Source organism: Parambassis ranga, chromosome 4 (assembly GCF_900634625.1).
Source record: "Parambassis ranga chromosome 4, fParRan2.1, whole genome shotgun sequence".
In the NCBI taxonomy this organism is placed as follows: Eukaryota; Metazoa; Chordata; class Actinopteri; family Ambassidae; genus Parambassis; species Parambassis ranga.
The window spans coordinates 11,622,411-11,637,402 of NC_041025.1; the positions used below are offsets into that span (position 1 = coordinate 11,622,411).

The following is a 14,992-nucleotide window of genomic DNA, read 5'->3' on the forward strand; positions in this document are numbered from 1 at the left end:
TTGCAGGTCAGATGTGTAACCCAACGTCTCTGTGGAACATCCAAATATTGCCAGGTTGTGGTTTGGTAAAAAATCTTTAGAGTAACATTTGGAATACCATTTGAAAACTGCAGACCAAAAGCCAAACAATTGGGGGCAGAACCAAAAGAGATAAGCCAAAGACCCTTCAGCAGAGGAACATTTATCACATTGAGTAGATACTGATGGGAAAAACTCAGTTTAATCTTTGATTAATGCAATCTATGGATCAGCTTGTATTGTATCAGACGATAATGAGTGTTAATAGAACAAGAGTGAACCAGTGATAAGGCTTTCTTCCAAAGTTCTGCTGATACATCCGATTGTAGGACACTAGCCCAGGCTTGTCGAAGAAACTCAGAGACAGAGACAGTGAAACAATCTACAAATTTAGTTATTAAATGTTTTGAATCTGGAGCAAGCATTATATTATCATAAAAAGGATGAGAGGTTGGAATATTTCGAAATGTTCAAACCTTTGTTTGTGTTTCACGTAAGTTAATACATCATTAATAATCCAATATTAATAACGAGTTTATTTTGACAGCGAATAACAGTGAAACGTGTTATTCCGGGTGATGACAGGCATCGAAACGAGCAGACCCAGAGAGATGGAAACAGACTTCCGGAGCCACGAGGACAGTGAAGACTGACAGCTGATTTGACCAAAAGACAGCTCGTGTGCAGTGACGTCTGCGTTTCTACAGCGGGCGGGATTTCCGCAGTAGTAAGCTAGCTAGGCTAATAACATGGCGAAGACTTACGATTACTTGTTTAAACTACTTTTAATCGGCGATTCGGGCGTCGGAAAGACCTGTGTGCTTTTCAGATTTTCAGAAGATGCCTTCAACTCAACGTTTATCTCCACTATAGGTGAGTGAAAGTCGTATTACCAGTATTTTGTTTTAATAGAAAAGCGGCACAGGAGCAGCCCATCCCGTAATGCCAATTCGTTGCTAACTTTTCTGTTAGCATTCATCTGATATTGGTGGCTAGTCAGGAAGCTGCCTTACCGGCCTCTTTGAGGGTCTTTTCAGTGGTCTTTACTGACATTTGAAACAGTTGTAATATGTAGACGGCCAATGTGTTCATGATCTGAATTGTTGGATGACCCACCTACGATTTGTGTCGTTTAAAACTATACTAATAATGATATGATGAGCTAGCGTGCTATTAAGCTTCCAGTGAGCTAGTTTAGTTGGTTGGCTGTGTCATTTCCCTTATGAGCAGCTGCCTTGTACTTCGGACTGTTGAAGCCAACACTATAGAAAGTATTAATGACTTTGAATGTTTGAATTAAACATTGGTGTTATCCCTAGAGGGATTCCGACTTAGTTTCTGATGTGCATAAAAAAATGGTTAAATTCTGACTTTTGTTTTTCTACAGGTATTGACTTCAAAATCAGAACAATAGAATTAGATGGGAAGAAGATCAAACTACAGATATGGTAAGAGCAGTAAAAGAACTGCTGTGCCCTGGGGCTACACACAGCATGTCACAGTTTTCTCTTTACACACAGCTGTCTCTGAGATGCTGAGTTTTTTAAACAGACACAACACGAAAGTAGGACAGTTAGGGTATTTATAATGTAATAAAACATGGTTTTCCTGTTTATTTTTAAATCTTTCCTCAAAGCACAAAAACAAAGTCAAGTTTTAGAAGACTAAGTGATGTGTTTTCTCTTTTAGGGATACAGCAGGACAGGAGAGGTTCAGGACCATCACAACAGCCTACTACAGAGGAGCCATGGTAAGATGCTTTGTCAGCCTTACAAATAATATAATGTATGTGTAGTTATCTTCATCTCAGGTTTACTGCAGCATAAACAATTACCAGAGAAATGCCACACATTGTTATTATTGTGTTGGACACACCTTAAAGTCAGGCGAACACTCAGTACGTCATTGTTTTGTTTTTGTTTGCCTCCTCTTTAGTTCAAGTTTAACTGGATGCTTATGTTTGCATGATTGAACTCTACAACTTAATTGACCTTTGTCACCTTTATTGTATTTAACTGCAGCACTTCTATTTTTAGACTCCAAAATATCATGACTCATAAATCTGTCTGTGTGGAATTTGAACGGAATCTCTAATGTATTTTTGCTTCATGAACTCGTAAGGGCATCATGTTAGTGTATGACATTACCAACGAGAAGTCCTTTGACAACATCAAGAACTGGATACGAAATATAGAAGAGGTAACACATACACTTTTTTCAGTGTTTTATTTCTGGCACAGATCTACAAAGAGTCAGAGAGCACATAAGTTTAACACATAATAAATATTATTCATATTATGCCAACTGTTTTTCTGCAGCACGCCTCAGCAGATGTGGAGAGGATGGTCCTTGGGAATAAATGTGATGTCAATGACAAGCGACAGGTGTCCAAAGAGAGAGGAGAGAAGGTGAGGATGATCAATGTCATTGTGACAATGAATGCAGTAAGGACATGGTTAAAAATAATCTCAGAAAAACGCTGTCTGGGTAAATATTTCTTATCTGTACCCAGTACTGACACGGCTGTTGTCTCTGTTTTCCTGTCTTTAGCTGGCACTGGAGTATGGTATCAAATTCATGGAGACCAGTGCAAAATCAAACATCAATGTGGAGAATGTAAGTTTGAACTTTTTTTTGTACTTACCTATTTCTGACATTGTAACTTTTTGTACATTTTTCATTCATCATTACCAAAAATGAAAGTTAATTTTGTTAAGCTGCGGTTTGCAGTGTTTACTCCTGCTCATTTGCATTAACATTGTTCAACCAAGTGTGTCACAGTGACAACACTTGTGACACGGTGCTGTATGACGCTGGCTATCGTGCTACTGGAAATAAGAAATCAATGCCAAAAATCAATTTATTTATGTCACTACTAATAAACTTCTAATTTGTCTGCAGGCCTTTTTAACCCTTGCCAGAGACATTAAACATAAGATGGACAAGAAGCTGGTAAGAACAGAGAAAGCTGAAACATTTTTTTGAAGTAAACTGACGGCAGTACGCACTGTGTCAGTGGTGGGCTTAAACTAAGTGGGAGTTTGTATCTGTGTGTTATAGGAGGGCAACAACCCGCAGGGCAGCAGCCAAGGAGTAAAAATCACAGAACAGCCCAAGAAGAGCAGTTTCTTCCGCTGCACGCTTCTGTGAGAAGACGGGCACGACAGCCTCCACCCTCGCCTTAACTATGTCCCCCACTGGACTTAACTGGACAGAGCACCCTGATCTCTGGTTTCATTTGTCTTCCTCTGTCTTTGTTTTATTTACTTAGGAAAAACAAAAGTTTATCGCTCCTATCGGATTACCAGTCTTCCCTTGAAACCCGTGGTTCTAACTACTGTGACCTCACTAAATCAAATTGACAGTTTTAACCTCAACAACAAATTCTTTTCACTTTTAAAGATGGCCTCCTTAATCCACCCCATGATCTGACCATTATATTGTCTGCGTCACTTTGGAAGTGTCATTTATTTTACCCTTGTTACCAACACAATTCCACATTATACCTCCACGGCCTGCATTCTCACGTTTTCACTTCTGAGGTAATGAGAGCATCACCCCAATGTTCTTAAAGCTATCATTATGTGTACATTTATACTGACAGGGTGGCCTGTGTTCTGTAAATATGCATCATTGATTATGTTTCACCAAGAAGAGAGTAATGGCGGTGCATTTTACTCATCATATCAACCGTGCAGTTTACATGTCCATCTTTTTGTACTCATGTCTTTCTGTTCAAGGCTTGAAACATTCCATTCTTCTTGTGATCACTTTATTGTGCGGTGTAATGTGTGTAGAGCCCTGGTTTGTATTTTATGAAGTATTCACGTGGTTGCAGCAAGGCTTTTTAAGGGCAGGCAGCAATGTGTGCTTAGTTTGAGGAAGCGGAGGATGCACCTCTCCAGGTGGACCACCAATACCTAACACCTGGAGGCAGTTCACTTAATCGTCTGTAATTCTTCCAGTTGTCCATTCCAGGGGAGATCATGTACACGACTGTTTTCTGGGCCTTGGATAGGGGCTGTGCTGTAGCAGTATTTATGGAGTGAAACAAAACATAGCACCAAAATGACAAAGTGCCCTTTTTATGTTCTTATTGATTATGCACTTTTTCCATTTGTTCTTTCTGTAAGAAAAAAATAGTTCTTAACATTTATTGACTGTTTGTTGTAAGTCTTAACTGAAAACAAAGAATATTCATGCACAAGATTTCCACATATCCACCTGGGCTTCCCAAAAACATCTGAGCATTGAAACCACATTCCCACTTACTGATTGAAATGTTTCTTTTTCTTTTTTCCCCCCCTTGCTGTTGATGCTCTTGGGAACCCCAGACACCCTCTTGCCCCACCCCTCTCCAGATGTTGGTTCGGCCCAGTGTAATGGCCGTCTGAGCTATGCATTCAAACCTCAAAAAGCTTTGCACATTTCACCTTACAAGCTTTATTTGAGATTAGAAATGTGCAGAGGACGCTTGCTGTTTTATTTTCTGTTATCACTCCAATCTCTGTTCAGAGGATACAAATAGGAAATGAATTGAAATCTTGTTTAAATCACAGAAGTTTACAGTGAGAATGAACCGATTTAGTGGTGCTGAAGAGTCGTTGAATCAAACCAATAGCCTCACAGATATATGGTTTAAAGGATTTTTTTTTAACCAGACCACAGTTTGGTGAAACTGCAGTTGGGAATCATTTTGATTGGAGGATTTTTCTAATTTCCCCCCCTTATAAACCTGGCAGTTCAGTGGTCTTCACAAATCTTCAGCATTTCTTGACTAAATTTGGATTTCTTCACTGATTATTGATGGACTTCAAGTAGATTAAATGAAATAATTCAGCAACTGTAAATAAGATCTACAATGATTGTACTGTAGTTTCATAAATCTATCGATCTACACTTTTTGTAGATATGTGTACTTTTGATGATTTATTAAAAATGAGATTCTTTATGAGGTGTTGCCATTGGTTTTGCCATTTTAATGCAACAACCATCTTGTGTAATTAAGCTAAAAATCAATATCAGGAAGGTCACATGATGGGTTAAGTTTATGGCATGTTAATATATGGAGGATTAAATTGGAGTCATTCTCCATTACAATCTTTATAATAAAGAAACTTTGAAGCCCATTTATTTCCAATTGTAGTGCAAGTTATGACAGATTGCCCATAGGTGTCTGTAGTAGCTATGTTCTAAAACAGTACAATGCTGCTAACTAGGATTTTTGACAAGTTTCTAGTTACTTGAGTCATGTTTAGGGTACAGGGTTGTGTTGCAAATTACTGTGAAGCTGCACAGTGTCACTTTTATTCCTGTTCTGGTTATGCAAATGTTCAGTGTTTGTGAACTGTGAAGCAGGCACACAGAGTAAAGGTGGCGTTTCTGCAGAAACTGGTATTTTTAGTAGTAGCATATGTCGTCATTCACACTTCTTCTAACTAAAAATGCCTGACCCTATGGGAGAGAGATAAGAAGTTATTCTAACATCATGTCTGCATCTTCAGCACGCCGGTATCTGGATTCACATACAATAAGGCTAAGGTGGTGGAGCATGTAAAGGGGTGTTCGTAGGGGTGCACAGGAGCACATCACTTCTGTTTGAAACTGTTGTGTAGAGGAAGGTCATGCTAGAAAGATGCTGACCTTTATATTTAGGGGGTTTTCTCTAATACGATCACTGTGTGGGAGGAAAGGTTTCACTAACAATGAATCATGTCATTAAGCAGTTAATGCGTAACCAACAACACACTGCAAAGAGCATGAAATTTATTGTCCACGTAGTTCCTGTGTATGGGAAGTTCCTCTCTGAGTCATGGTCCTTATTTGTCTAACATTCAAGCTTATGTGCTGCTTCATGACCTCAAGGCTATAACTTCCTGGTGTTTATATAAACAATGCTGGGCAGCTACCAAATACTGAGACAAGTAATTGCTCTTCACTTGTGCAACCTCTTACTTTGGTACTGTGGACCTGAGCAGTATGCAATGTTGTGTAACAGCTAATAAAGGCAGGACATCTGTATTTCATTTCATGGAATGCTCAGTTGATTTCCATTTGTTTTCCCACAATGGGAAATGGTGCTTTGCGTGATCCAGTCGAGTGTTCCTATAGTATCCCAATAGACCTTCACATCTAGAGGTAACCTTACTTTCATATAAACAAACTTTTTCCCTTCCTCTCTAAACATGTGTGACTTGTGAAGGGCTGCTAACACCAGGTAGACTTTAGTCTCCGCCCCATACCTACTGTTGTCAGGTGTGCGAGGTCTGCTGTGTCATTTGTCGTCGGAGCTGCCAGACAGGGTAAGTATCTTTTTACTCTGGGCTCTGAAGGCGCAATTTTAACTTTTATTTACAAAGTCTAGCTTTTAGAATCACTAGAATGCTGAAACTACTCATTTAATGTTATTGAATCAAATTAAATCAAAAGCAGATCTGGCTTTATTGGAATAAATCAAATATGTTCATTCTAGAATATTGGTTCTATTATATTTTAAAGAATGATTACGCACAATGTTTCTTTTTATGTTCAGCTGGTGTTCACTGCGATCATCACCATGAACACATGACTTCACCTGAAAAGACCATTGTATTGATTTTTACTGACAGCTCCTGCATCAGTGTGCAATTGGTATGTGTGACGTTCTGTTCAGGTATCCACTAGGTGGATTCAGTCAGCTGTGTTTTGCATCTGCAGGTCTGTGTGAGCAATAAAATCAGAATAAATGAACAGTCCCCCAGGATGATGGAGTCACAAAGACAACATGATGCTTTCACCTGGTTCACAAAGTCACAGCTTCAGGCTGTGGTCAGGAATGGCATGGTGCCCGAGTGGTTTCATGGAATCATTTCCAGGAAGTAAGTCTATGAGGTCTATCACTGTGCGCCATCACAGATAGAGAAGAATGTGTGATGATAAAGATGTGTGTTATGACATGCAGTGATTGTTTTAGAGTCACACAAGTTTGGATCAGTTCACCTGGATCATAATGCACTTCGAATATTACCTAAAATAATTATATTACTACAGCTCCACTATGAGTGTGATAAGTACGATTATATGCATAATAACACAATCTAAACACACACATATTCAGGAAGTAATATAGAAAAATTCAAGAAGTTTTTGACTTAACTCATTTAACCAAGTTCTTCTGTCACTGCCCATGTGTGCTTTAAATTAAAATCACAAATACACTTCTAAACAACACAGTATTTATCAGTCTTTTCTTTTTGCGTCTGGTACTGGTGTAATAAATATAACATGAATCACATTGATCACCATCAGCGGCTGTTTATACATCATCCTGCCCCATAAAGCGTGCAGATTGAAGTGTGTGTGTGTGTGAAAGAAGTCTTTGTCTGTGTTAATTTGTGTAGGACAGCAGAGGAACTGCTCATGCCCAAACCTCCTGGCTACTTCCTCATCAGAGTCAGTGAGAGCAGGATAGGCTACACGCTCTCATATCGGTGAGTGTTTGTAGGATTAGAGGAGCTTTGTGCAGCACTACACACACACACACACACACACACACAGAGTCCAAAGTCTTGCCCTGCTTCACTCCTTTGCTCTGACCCCCCCACAGTGATGAGGACCGCTGCAGACACTTCATGGTAGATGTCCTGGAGGATGGCCAATACATCATAGTAGGGGAGGACAGACGTCACCGATTTCTGCAGGACCTGGTGGACTTTCATCGCAGAACTCCCATCATGCCTTTCTACCAGGTTCTGACTGTTGCTTGTGGCCAGGTGAGGAAATGTCGGACTTCCTCTCTACTCAAAACATCAGTGTTTGTTTGTAGATTGACATGTGTTCACCATAAAATACACTGTTTTGGTTGGTCAGTCTTTTTTTCTTTCTGATCTCATGTTAGTCCTCAAATGACAAAACCGACTACGCGGAACTACTGTTTCCTCAACGACATTTGAGTTTGGTACCAACCAACCCCCAGCTTCCCAGCCTTAGTCCTCCGGTATCACAAGAAGAAGAAGAAGATGTTCCACCTGCCCTGCCTTACCGAGCAAATAACCCAATGACACCCACATTAATCTACCAAAACACCCAACCAAACAGGCTGTACCCAGATTTGGAAAACACATTTCGACAGGACACCTCTACAGTCCCAACCATGGTAACATTAACCCTAAAATAACGATCTTAGTTTTATTAATGACAACTTGGCTCAGCTTTTTCAGGATTTGGATTACAGAGGTGTTTCTGTATTCATTTGGGAACACAGGAAGTGTGATTGTTTAGTTTCACATGAGGCATTTCTGTTGCCTCATGTTGTTCTGTTGTTCAGCTTCAAAGAGCCAGGGCTCAGCTGGAAAAGGTGATGTCATGTACTTTTGTGTTAGATCAGAATCTGATCAGATGTTAGGCTTCTTCCTTGTTTTGCCATCAATGTCAACTTAAATCTGATTTAAAAAAAAAAGAAAAAAAAATATCACAGCAGTGATGAAGCATGTTACGTAAATCTTAGCCTGGTCAGGTTTTTGTTCACATTTTAACATCTACTATAAATATGTTATGATTTCTAGCCTGTGCCAATGACCAGGAAAAGATACACTGCCGATAACCCTCCATCCGACCAACCCCCTGAAGTCCCATCTCGGAGCTGTTTGAATCTGAAGCAGAACCAGGCTTGCATCAGAACAGTCTCTGTTCCCGACAGTCCCTCCACCTTCACAGCCTCTGAACACTCCACACTCTGTGTCAACATCCAGCCTCTAAAAATCCATGAATCAAAGCCATCAGTCGTCACCAACCTAAAGAACTTCAGGAGGAAATTCCAAAAGAAGAGAAGCAGTTCTCAGGATAATACATATGCAGAGATTAACATGGATGCAGCAGACGGCAGTGGAATCACTGAGAACGAGTACCAGGAGATCCCAGGGGCGCAGACCTTTCGCCATTCACCACTCTCCCAGTCCTGCACGGATGTGACACTGGCTGAACAAATGTTACCTCAGGAGTACATGCCGCCTCCACCATTTGCACCAGGCTACTGACACACAGCGGCACCCCATGAGAAAATAATGTGTGGACTGGTTGGAAGGGGAAATAATCAGCACACTGAATTATCATAATAATGCACTATACTTCAAACTTCCAGATCTCTGTTCACATTGACTGTCTACCTGACAGACTTTTAAATATCTGGCTAACATGAAGACTGAATTAAAGCACATCAGTCAAAACACAGTCTGAGCTCAGAGGTGATAGAACTGGAGTTTACTTCCTCTGGACAGAGCCACGTAAACTGTTCCACCCCGTTTCCACTAAGTCAACCAGCTGTTTACCTATAGTTTCACACAGGTACCATACAGGCAGGGTGGTGTCTTTTCAAGGAGTTAAAAACAAGCCAGTGTAGTTACAATGTCACGTTATTGTGTGCTTTAATTTAGACAGATTAATGCCACTATGTCACTGTAATCAGTTCCATTAATGATAACACCGGTTGTTTTATTACACAGATATATTGTTACATAAACATGTGCCATGTGTAGGTGGAGATCTTGTCCTATCACTGGGCTTTTGAATAGTTTAAATGACTTTAGTTAGGGATGTAATGATGCATAAACAGGTAGGAGGACGTTTTATGTAGCATATGGAAACTAGAAATAAGAGCTTCTTTGCATAGTGTGGCATTTGCTGCAGATCTGTCAGCGGAAACATGATAGGCAGGGTGATACTGGTCAGACTTGTTACACAGGTAGAGACATACAGCTGAGTCCAACTCACCTTTTCAATGCTTCTGGACACAGAATGGGCATTACCCCAATCGCAGCATTTCATTGTTACTGTGTAAATTGCTGTGTCATGTAGAAAAGAATGGCTAAACATTTATGTATGTTCAGTGATTATGTGAAGCATGTATTATAAACACAACACACGTCTCACATAACGTCATAGACATACAAGTAACTACACGTCATGTAAAGCTTGCATTATCTTATTATTATTATATGTCATCTGGCTGTGCTAATAAAAATGTTGTGCTGATATTAATCGTGACAGCGGTTTTCTCTTTATATGTAAGTGACAGAGGTTTAGAGCCCCTCAAACCAACATACCTGTGTCATCACAGACTACCATCTAGTGGCAGTAAGACATATGTAGTGATATTCAGATCCTTTATGTCCCTTTATCATTCAAAATGGCAAATATAGAAGCCATATCCACCAGTTGTAGACATATTCAATGATATTTTTACTTTGCCCAATATATTTGGATATTTAAAATGATCTTGTGAACAACTAATTTCACTGCTATGACTTAAATAAATATACTGGTAATCCCTATCAAAAATTATTAAATTGTGGATATTTGAAATGGACAATTATTATTATATTTATTCCAAATCAACTATCATTTAGAATATGATAGTAGATAATAGTTCCTTTGCTCTGGGAAGAACTTAATCGCAGATGTCTAAAATCAAATCCATGGTTAAACCCCGCCCGCCCCGGGCTACAGGGGTGTGCCGAAACACGCGGACCGTGTCTGCTGGGAGCAGTGACGTCATGTTGGAAGCTGGGGATCGTCCTGCTGTTACTCATGCAGAGATCTGGGAAGTTGTCGCGCTGTCCAAACCTTCTTCTCTTCTAACACTGTTGTTTCCACTTTCTTTCTTTCCACTGTATAGTCTGAACGCAGAGAGATCATGTCTTTTGTCCCAGGTCAGCCGGTGATCGCTGTTGTGGTAAGTTTGCGGGTTCTTTCCATTCAGCAGGACTCTACTGTTCAATTGTTTTAGAACACAAAGTATTGTTAGCTAACCACTGACTGTTGTTAGCTAAACGCTAGCTAGACTACCTGTAACATGATTTTCTTTGTTGAGCTGGCAAGTCGGGGGCTCTCCTCGTCGCTAAAGTCGGATAATATTGTTAAATTTTACCAAACAACTTCATCAAATCACTGCATCCATGAGTTAGACATTCAAATGATATATTGTTGAGCGGTTAATTAAAAAGTGTGTTCATATCTCGAGAGCTAACTTCTCCTGAAAAATGGGCGTCACCGCTGGCATGGATTTATCTTCCTGGTCCAGGAAGTGTGTAGAATTTGTGACTATGTTTCTTCATTGCCGTCGTTTACTGCACAAAATATATAAAATGCATATTTTTCAGGCCATAATTGTCAAAGGAATGCAAGCAGGTTGATCTAAACCATAAACTGGTCAAACAATAAGGATTATAATACAGTTAAGCTTCAATATATTGTGTTTTAAGGTATACTAAATTTTTTGTTTAACTCACTGTATTAAAAAACAAACAAACAATAAGACCTTTGGCCCTTTGTTTCACACCTAACTGTCAAAAAGTAAAGTTAGTAGCCTACTTGATGGCTATTACTACTCCAAAGTTTATACTTTGTAGTGCTCTCTTATCAGATGTGTGTTTCACAGCTTGATTATGCAAGATAAGTAATAGTAGCAGCTACATATATGTGTCCTTTTGTTTCACATGTAGACTTCTGTGAAATATTGGTGTGGAGGAAGTAGCCTGTAATGAGAAACAGAAGGTTTGTGTTTGCGGTCATCCTCAGACTTCATTGTATCAGACCATTGAGAGAATGAGAATGGCTGTTCATTATCACACACACACAGAGTCTTTCTCTTTACTGTCATCTGTCTTCTGTGCAGTGCAGCTGATTGTCTGTATCCAGGGCAGTGCTTCATATGGGCCCTTGAAATGAACTTGCGTGCTGTATCTAGAGAAAAAGCAGTCTATGATAAGTCAATGCCAGACTGCAATCTTGTAACTACTCCAAGCTGAATCTCTTTTTAGAATTATTCTTTGCTTTTCATCATGATTCACAGCTTTTAATCAAACACATTTCAAAGTAATGTTTCAGTTCATTCAGAATTGAGAGAACATGAGAATGTTTGTATCCAGTGAGACTCTGCAGTGAACACTTTTCAGAGGTGTCATACTGAGCTGTGAAGGGAAGATGGCATGTCCTTCGCTGACACAGACAATATTGAGGCAGCCCTTACAGACCAATGGTTCAGATTCCTGACTCCTGAAAAAGCTGCCAGTAAGCTTGTATTCTCTACCTGCTATTAGTTTTTGGTTTCCTTCTTTCAAACAGGAACGAATCGAGATCAAGAAGTTGCGGCATGGAGACAATCTGATTCTGGGCTTTAGCATTGGAGGCGGGATAGACCAGGACCCAGGGCAGAACCCCTTCTCTGAAGACAAGACGGACAAAGTAAGTTCTTCACGTTTGTAGGTGTGTGTTGTGTTGAAACATGCTATTTTTATATAGTGAGTGTTTTGTTATTATTGATAGTGTTACAGCTAGAAGACAAAACAAAGCCACAACAGGAGATATTCTCTTTTTTTGTGTTCCTCTTCATGTCCCTGTGTCTGGCACACAGTGGGTATAACTCAGAGGCAGGTCTGAACACATCAGCTGTGGCCTGAGGTAGGCACAAATCAGACTCAAGTGTCTGCGTCAGAGAGAGTAATACTGCAGGTTGATACAAAGCCACATCCTACTGAATGACTGTAGATATACAGTGTGTGCTAGAGAGATGAAATGAGTCAACATTGTTCTCCTTTGACATTACTTCCTGCTTTTTGGGTTTCAGACTGTCTTTTGGCAGCACCTTTCTCAGAAAGCTGTGAGAGACAGTGTGCCATGTGTCATGTTGTTGAAGTGATCAGTCAATGACTGAGTTAGCTCATTACTTGATACTGAATTTTTAATATACCGGTATCTAAATGTAGAATCTTAGTGGTTAGCTGGTAATATGTTTACTATAGGAAGTCAATGGCAGTTTCACAGTTTAGCAGTATGTGTCTGTGCAACTGAACTGAATAATTTAATGGGGCATGAAGTGAAAAAATATTTTTTTCAGATTTGAGATTAACCCAAAGAAAACCCAAAGACAAAGATTTATTATGTGTTAAACAGGGTGTCTGTTGAAAAGATATGATTATAACTGTGAGGGTGTTTGTGTTCTCCAAAGGGAATCTATGTGACCAGGATATCGCAAGGAGGGCCAGCAGATGAGGCAGGCTTAAAAATGGGGGACAAAATAATGCAGGTTTGTACTTTGTATACTGTACTGACATGAAGCCTTACATGCTGAATGATACATCCACAAGATGGCACTGTGTCTTTCCTGGAGTGTCAGGCAGGAGCTGAGCACCAAAAGCACTGCTTATCTAACTCTAACAGATTTTCTCAACCAATGACAGTATCTTTCTTGCTCCTAGGTGAATGGTTGGGATATGACCGTGGTGACTCATGACGAGGCTCGTAAGAAACTAACAAAGAAGAAGGAGGATGTGGTGCGACTACTGGTAACCAGGAAGACGTTGGAAGAAGCTGTCAAACACTCAAAGGGCAAATATCCCAGACCATAAGTTTGTGACACTACTTACAAGCACAGATTAAAGCAATAGGACTGAACACTCACATACAGTAAAGACACTTCCACAGATTCAGGTGAGGGTTGCACCGTGGCCTTTAAACTACTAGGACTAGGATTGTTGAGGTGACACATCCAGTGTCTGCCTTTATGTGTACATGTATTTGTAGCGTATCCAATTGTAACCGACAGGAAAGGAATACAACGTAGGACAGGGGATTCTAAGTCTCAGTAATTACTGTATTTCCAGCAGACTCAGTTTTTGTAAGAAGGTTTATAGTTCAGGGGTCGCTTAATCCTTGCTGATTCATTCCCATATGTCAGATCACTTCTGTGAAGAGTTCTTTGGAAACAATATTAGTTTTTCTTCTTCCATCTTTTATCCCGTTTGCCTTCAGCGACCAAAGATTGGACTTGATGGACTGAACACACTAAGAAATGTTATTGCTCTTCTTAATGTCCTTATGAGCATGTTGTCTCATGTAAAGAAAAGTACCAGTGTTTAGCTGTTAACATGACAGCAACAAATGCCAAAGTGTTTTTGAATAGTAGTACAGTACATGGCCTAAAACCTGTACAAAAACTCAGTATACAGGTGTGTGTGTGTGTGTGTGCACTAGAATTTTATCCACTTATCTTTATGCCCTATGTGTCTGGCTTTAGGTTAATTACATACTAAATACCTAAATTCCACTTTTGTTTAAATTATGTCTCATACAAAAATGTTTCAGATAATTCAAAAGAAAGGTGAGAATTTGCTGTTTAGCTGGAATTGTCTCATTGTTAGTTTATCATCACTGGAGTTGAATGAATGTTTGATCATTTGGATTGTGAGCAGCAGCCTTCAACAAACACTACCACTAGGTTTAATATGTTTTTTTTCTAATCATTTTCCATTTTGCACCACAATGATTTCTACATTGATCTATGCAACACTATTGGAGTATTTCATCTTAAAATTGATGTGACGTTATTAATTGGCTTCCTTTGTGATTTATAGAATAATATCTTTGATATCTGTACAATATTAACACTTCTCTACTGACTCTCTACTGATTTTGTTTTCATTCCTCAATGGCTGTACAAATGGCAGCAAAACATTACGCTGATGTAACAAAAAACAAATGAATGGTACAGTCTGCATTAATTTGACACTTTGACCAATGCTATCCACTGACTCAGGAGGTCCACTGCAGCTGCATTTGTACACTTTTTGTTTAAAACAACAAAGACAACTGACTGAGACGGAATGGTACATGACTTTGAGGGGAAACAAGGATATACAATCCTGTATACAGCCCTATCCAGTTTGCAGTAATATCAGAAGAGGATGTGGACTGCAGTATAAATTACTGTGGGACCCTTTGGTTGGTAACCAGTGCTTCATTTACAGCATTTTCTTCTTGAATATATGTGTTTGTGTCCGTATTTTAAACATGTCAGCTGCCAGCTGAGTGCAGAAGTTTTGAATTTGATTATATGTTTGTCACATATAAAAAAAAAAGTGAAAAAAAATTGTGCTCTTTGCCTGCCCTCTTCTAAACCGGTTTAATCTAGGCCCTTCAAACAGCTCCATGTTTTCTGTTA

The 14,992-nt window shown here is 39.5% G+C and overlaps 3 protein-coding genes across 4 annotated transcripts; all 3 read left to right on the plus strand.

The window, feature by feature from the left end:
• The first annotated feature begins 703 nt into the window (after positions 1-703).
• LOC114434718 (ras-related protein Rab-8A) lies at positions 704-4,964 on the plus strand. The gene is made up of 8 exons (XM_028404081.1): positions 704-891; positions 1,406-1,466; positions 1,708-1,768; positions 2,140-2,217; positions 2,337-2,426; positions 2,569-2,634; positions 2,920-2,970; positions 3,079-4,964. The coding sequence occupies exons 1-8, from the start codon at positions 768-770 to the stop codon at positions 3,166-3,168; spliced, it is 621 nt and encodes a 206-aa protein (XP_028259882.1). The 5' UTR covers positions 704-767; the 3' UTR covers positions 3,169-4,964.
• Positions 4,965-6,265: 1,301 nt separating this feature from the next.
• hsh2d (hematopoietic SH2 domain containing) lies at positions 6,266-10,017 on the plus strand. 2 transcript variants are annotated; one of them, XM_028404884.1, is made up of 6 exons: positions 6,266-6,320; positions 6,715-6,875; positions 7,398-7,487; positions 7,604-7,769; positions 7,895-8,152; positions 8,562-10,017. In XM_028404884.1, the coding sequence occupies exons 2-6, from the start codon at positions 6,760-6,762 to the stop codon at positions 9,030-9,032; spliced, it is 1,101 nt and encodes a 366-aa protein (XP_028260685.1). In that variant the 5' UTR covers positions 6,266-6,320; positions 6,715-6,759; the 3' UTR covers positions 9,033-10,017. The 2 variants fall into 2 exon arrangements, with proteins under 2 accessions (XP_028260685.1, XP_028260684.1); XM_028404883.1 differs by lacking the exon at positions 6,266-6,320 and adding an exon at positions 6,551-6,648.
• A 537-nt stretch (positions 10,018-10,554) lies between these two features.
• tax1bp3 (Tax1 (human T-cell leukemia virus type I) binding protein 3) lies at positions 10,555-14,457 on the plus strand. Its single transcript, XM_028403465.1, has 4 exons — positions 10,555-10,726; positions 12,118-12,237; positions 13,001-13,078; positions 13,251-14,457. Exons 1-4 carry the CDS (start codon positions 10,688-10,690, stop codon positions 13,398-13,400), a joined length of 387 nt encoding a protein of 128 aa, XP_028259266.1. The 5' UTR covers positions 10,555-10,687; the 3' UTR covers positions 13,401-14,457.
• Positions 14,458-14,992: the final 535 nt, after the last annotated feature.

Coding starts and splice junctions, on each gene's coding strand:
- LOC114434718 (XM_028404081.1), top strand. CDS start 768: ATGGCGAAGACTTACGATTACTTGTTTAAACTACTTTTAATCGGCGAT. Junction 2,427..2,568: donor CCAAAGAGAGAGGAGAGAAG/GTGAGGATGATC, acceptor TCCTGTCTTTAG/CTGGCACTGGAGTATGGTAT. Junction 2,635..2,919: donor CAAACATCAATGTGGAGAAT/GTAAGTTTGAAC, acceptor ATTTGTCTGCAG/GCCTTTTTAACCCTTGCCAG.
- hsh2d (XM_028404883.1), top strand. CDS start 6,583: ATGACTTCACCTGAAAAGACCATTGTATTGATTTTTACTGACAGCTCC. Junction 6,876..7,397: donor CATGGAATCATTTCCAGGAA/GTAAGTCTATGA, acceptor TAATTTGTGTAG/GACAGCAGAGGAACTGCTCA. Junction 8,153..8,561: donor CCTCTACAGTCCCAACCATG/GTAACATTAACC, acceptor TATGATTTCTAG/CCTGTGCCAATGACCAGGAA.
- tax1bp3 (XM_028403465.1), top strand. CDS start 10,688: ATGTCTTTTGTCCCAGGTCAGCCGGTGATCGCTGTTGTG. Junction 10,727..12,117: donor AGCCGGTGATCGCTGTTGTG/GTAAGTTTGCGG, acceptor TCTTTCAAACAG/GAACGAATCGAGATCAAGAA. Junction 12,238..13,000: donor CTGAAGACAAGACGGACAAA/GTAAGTTCTTCA, acceptor TGTTCTCCAAAG/GGAATCTATGTGACCAGGAT.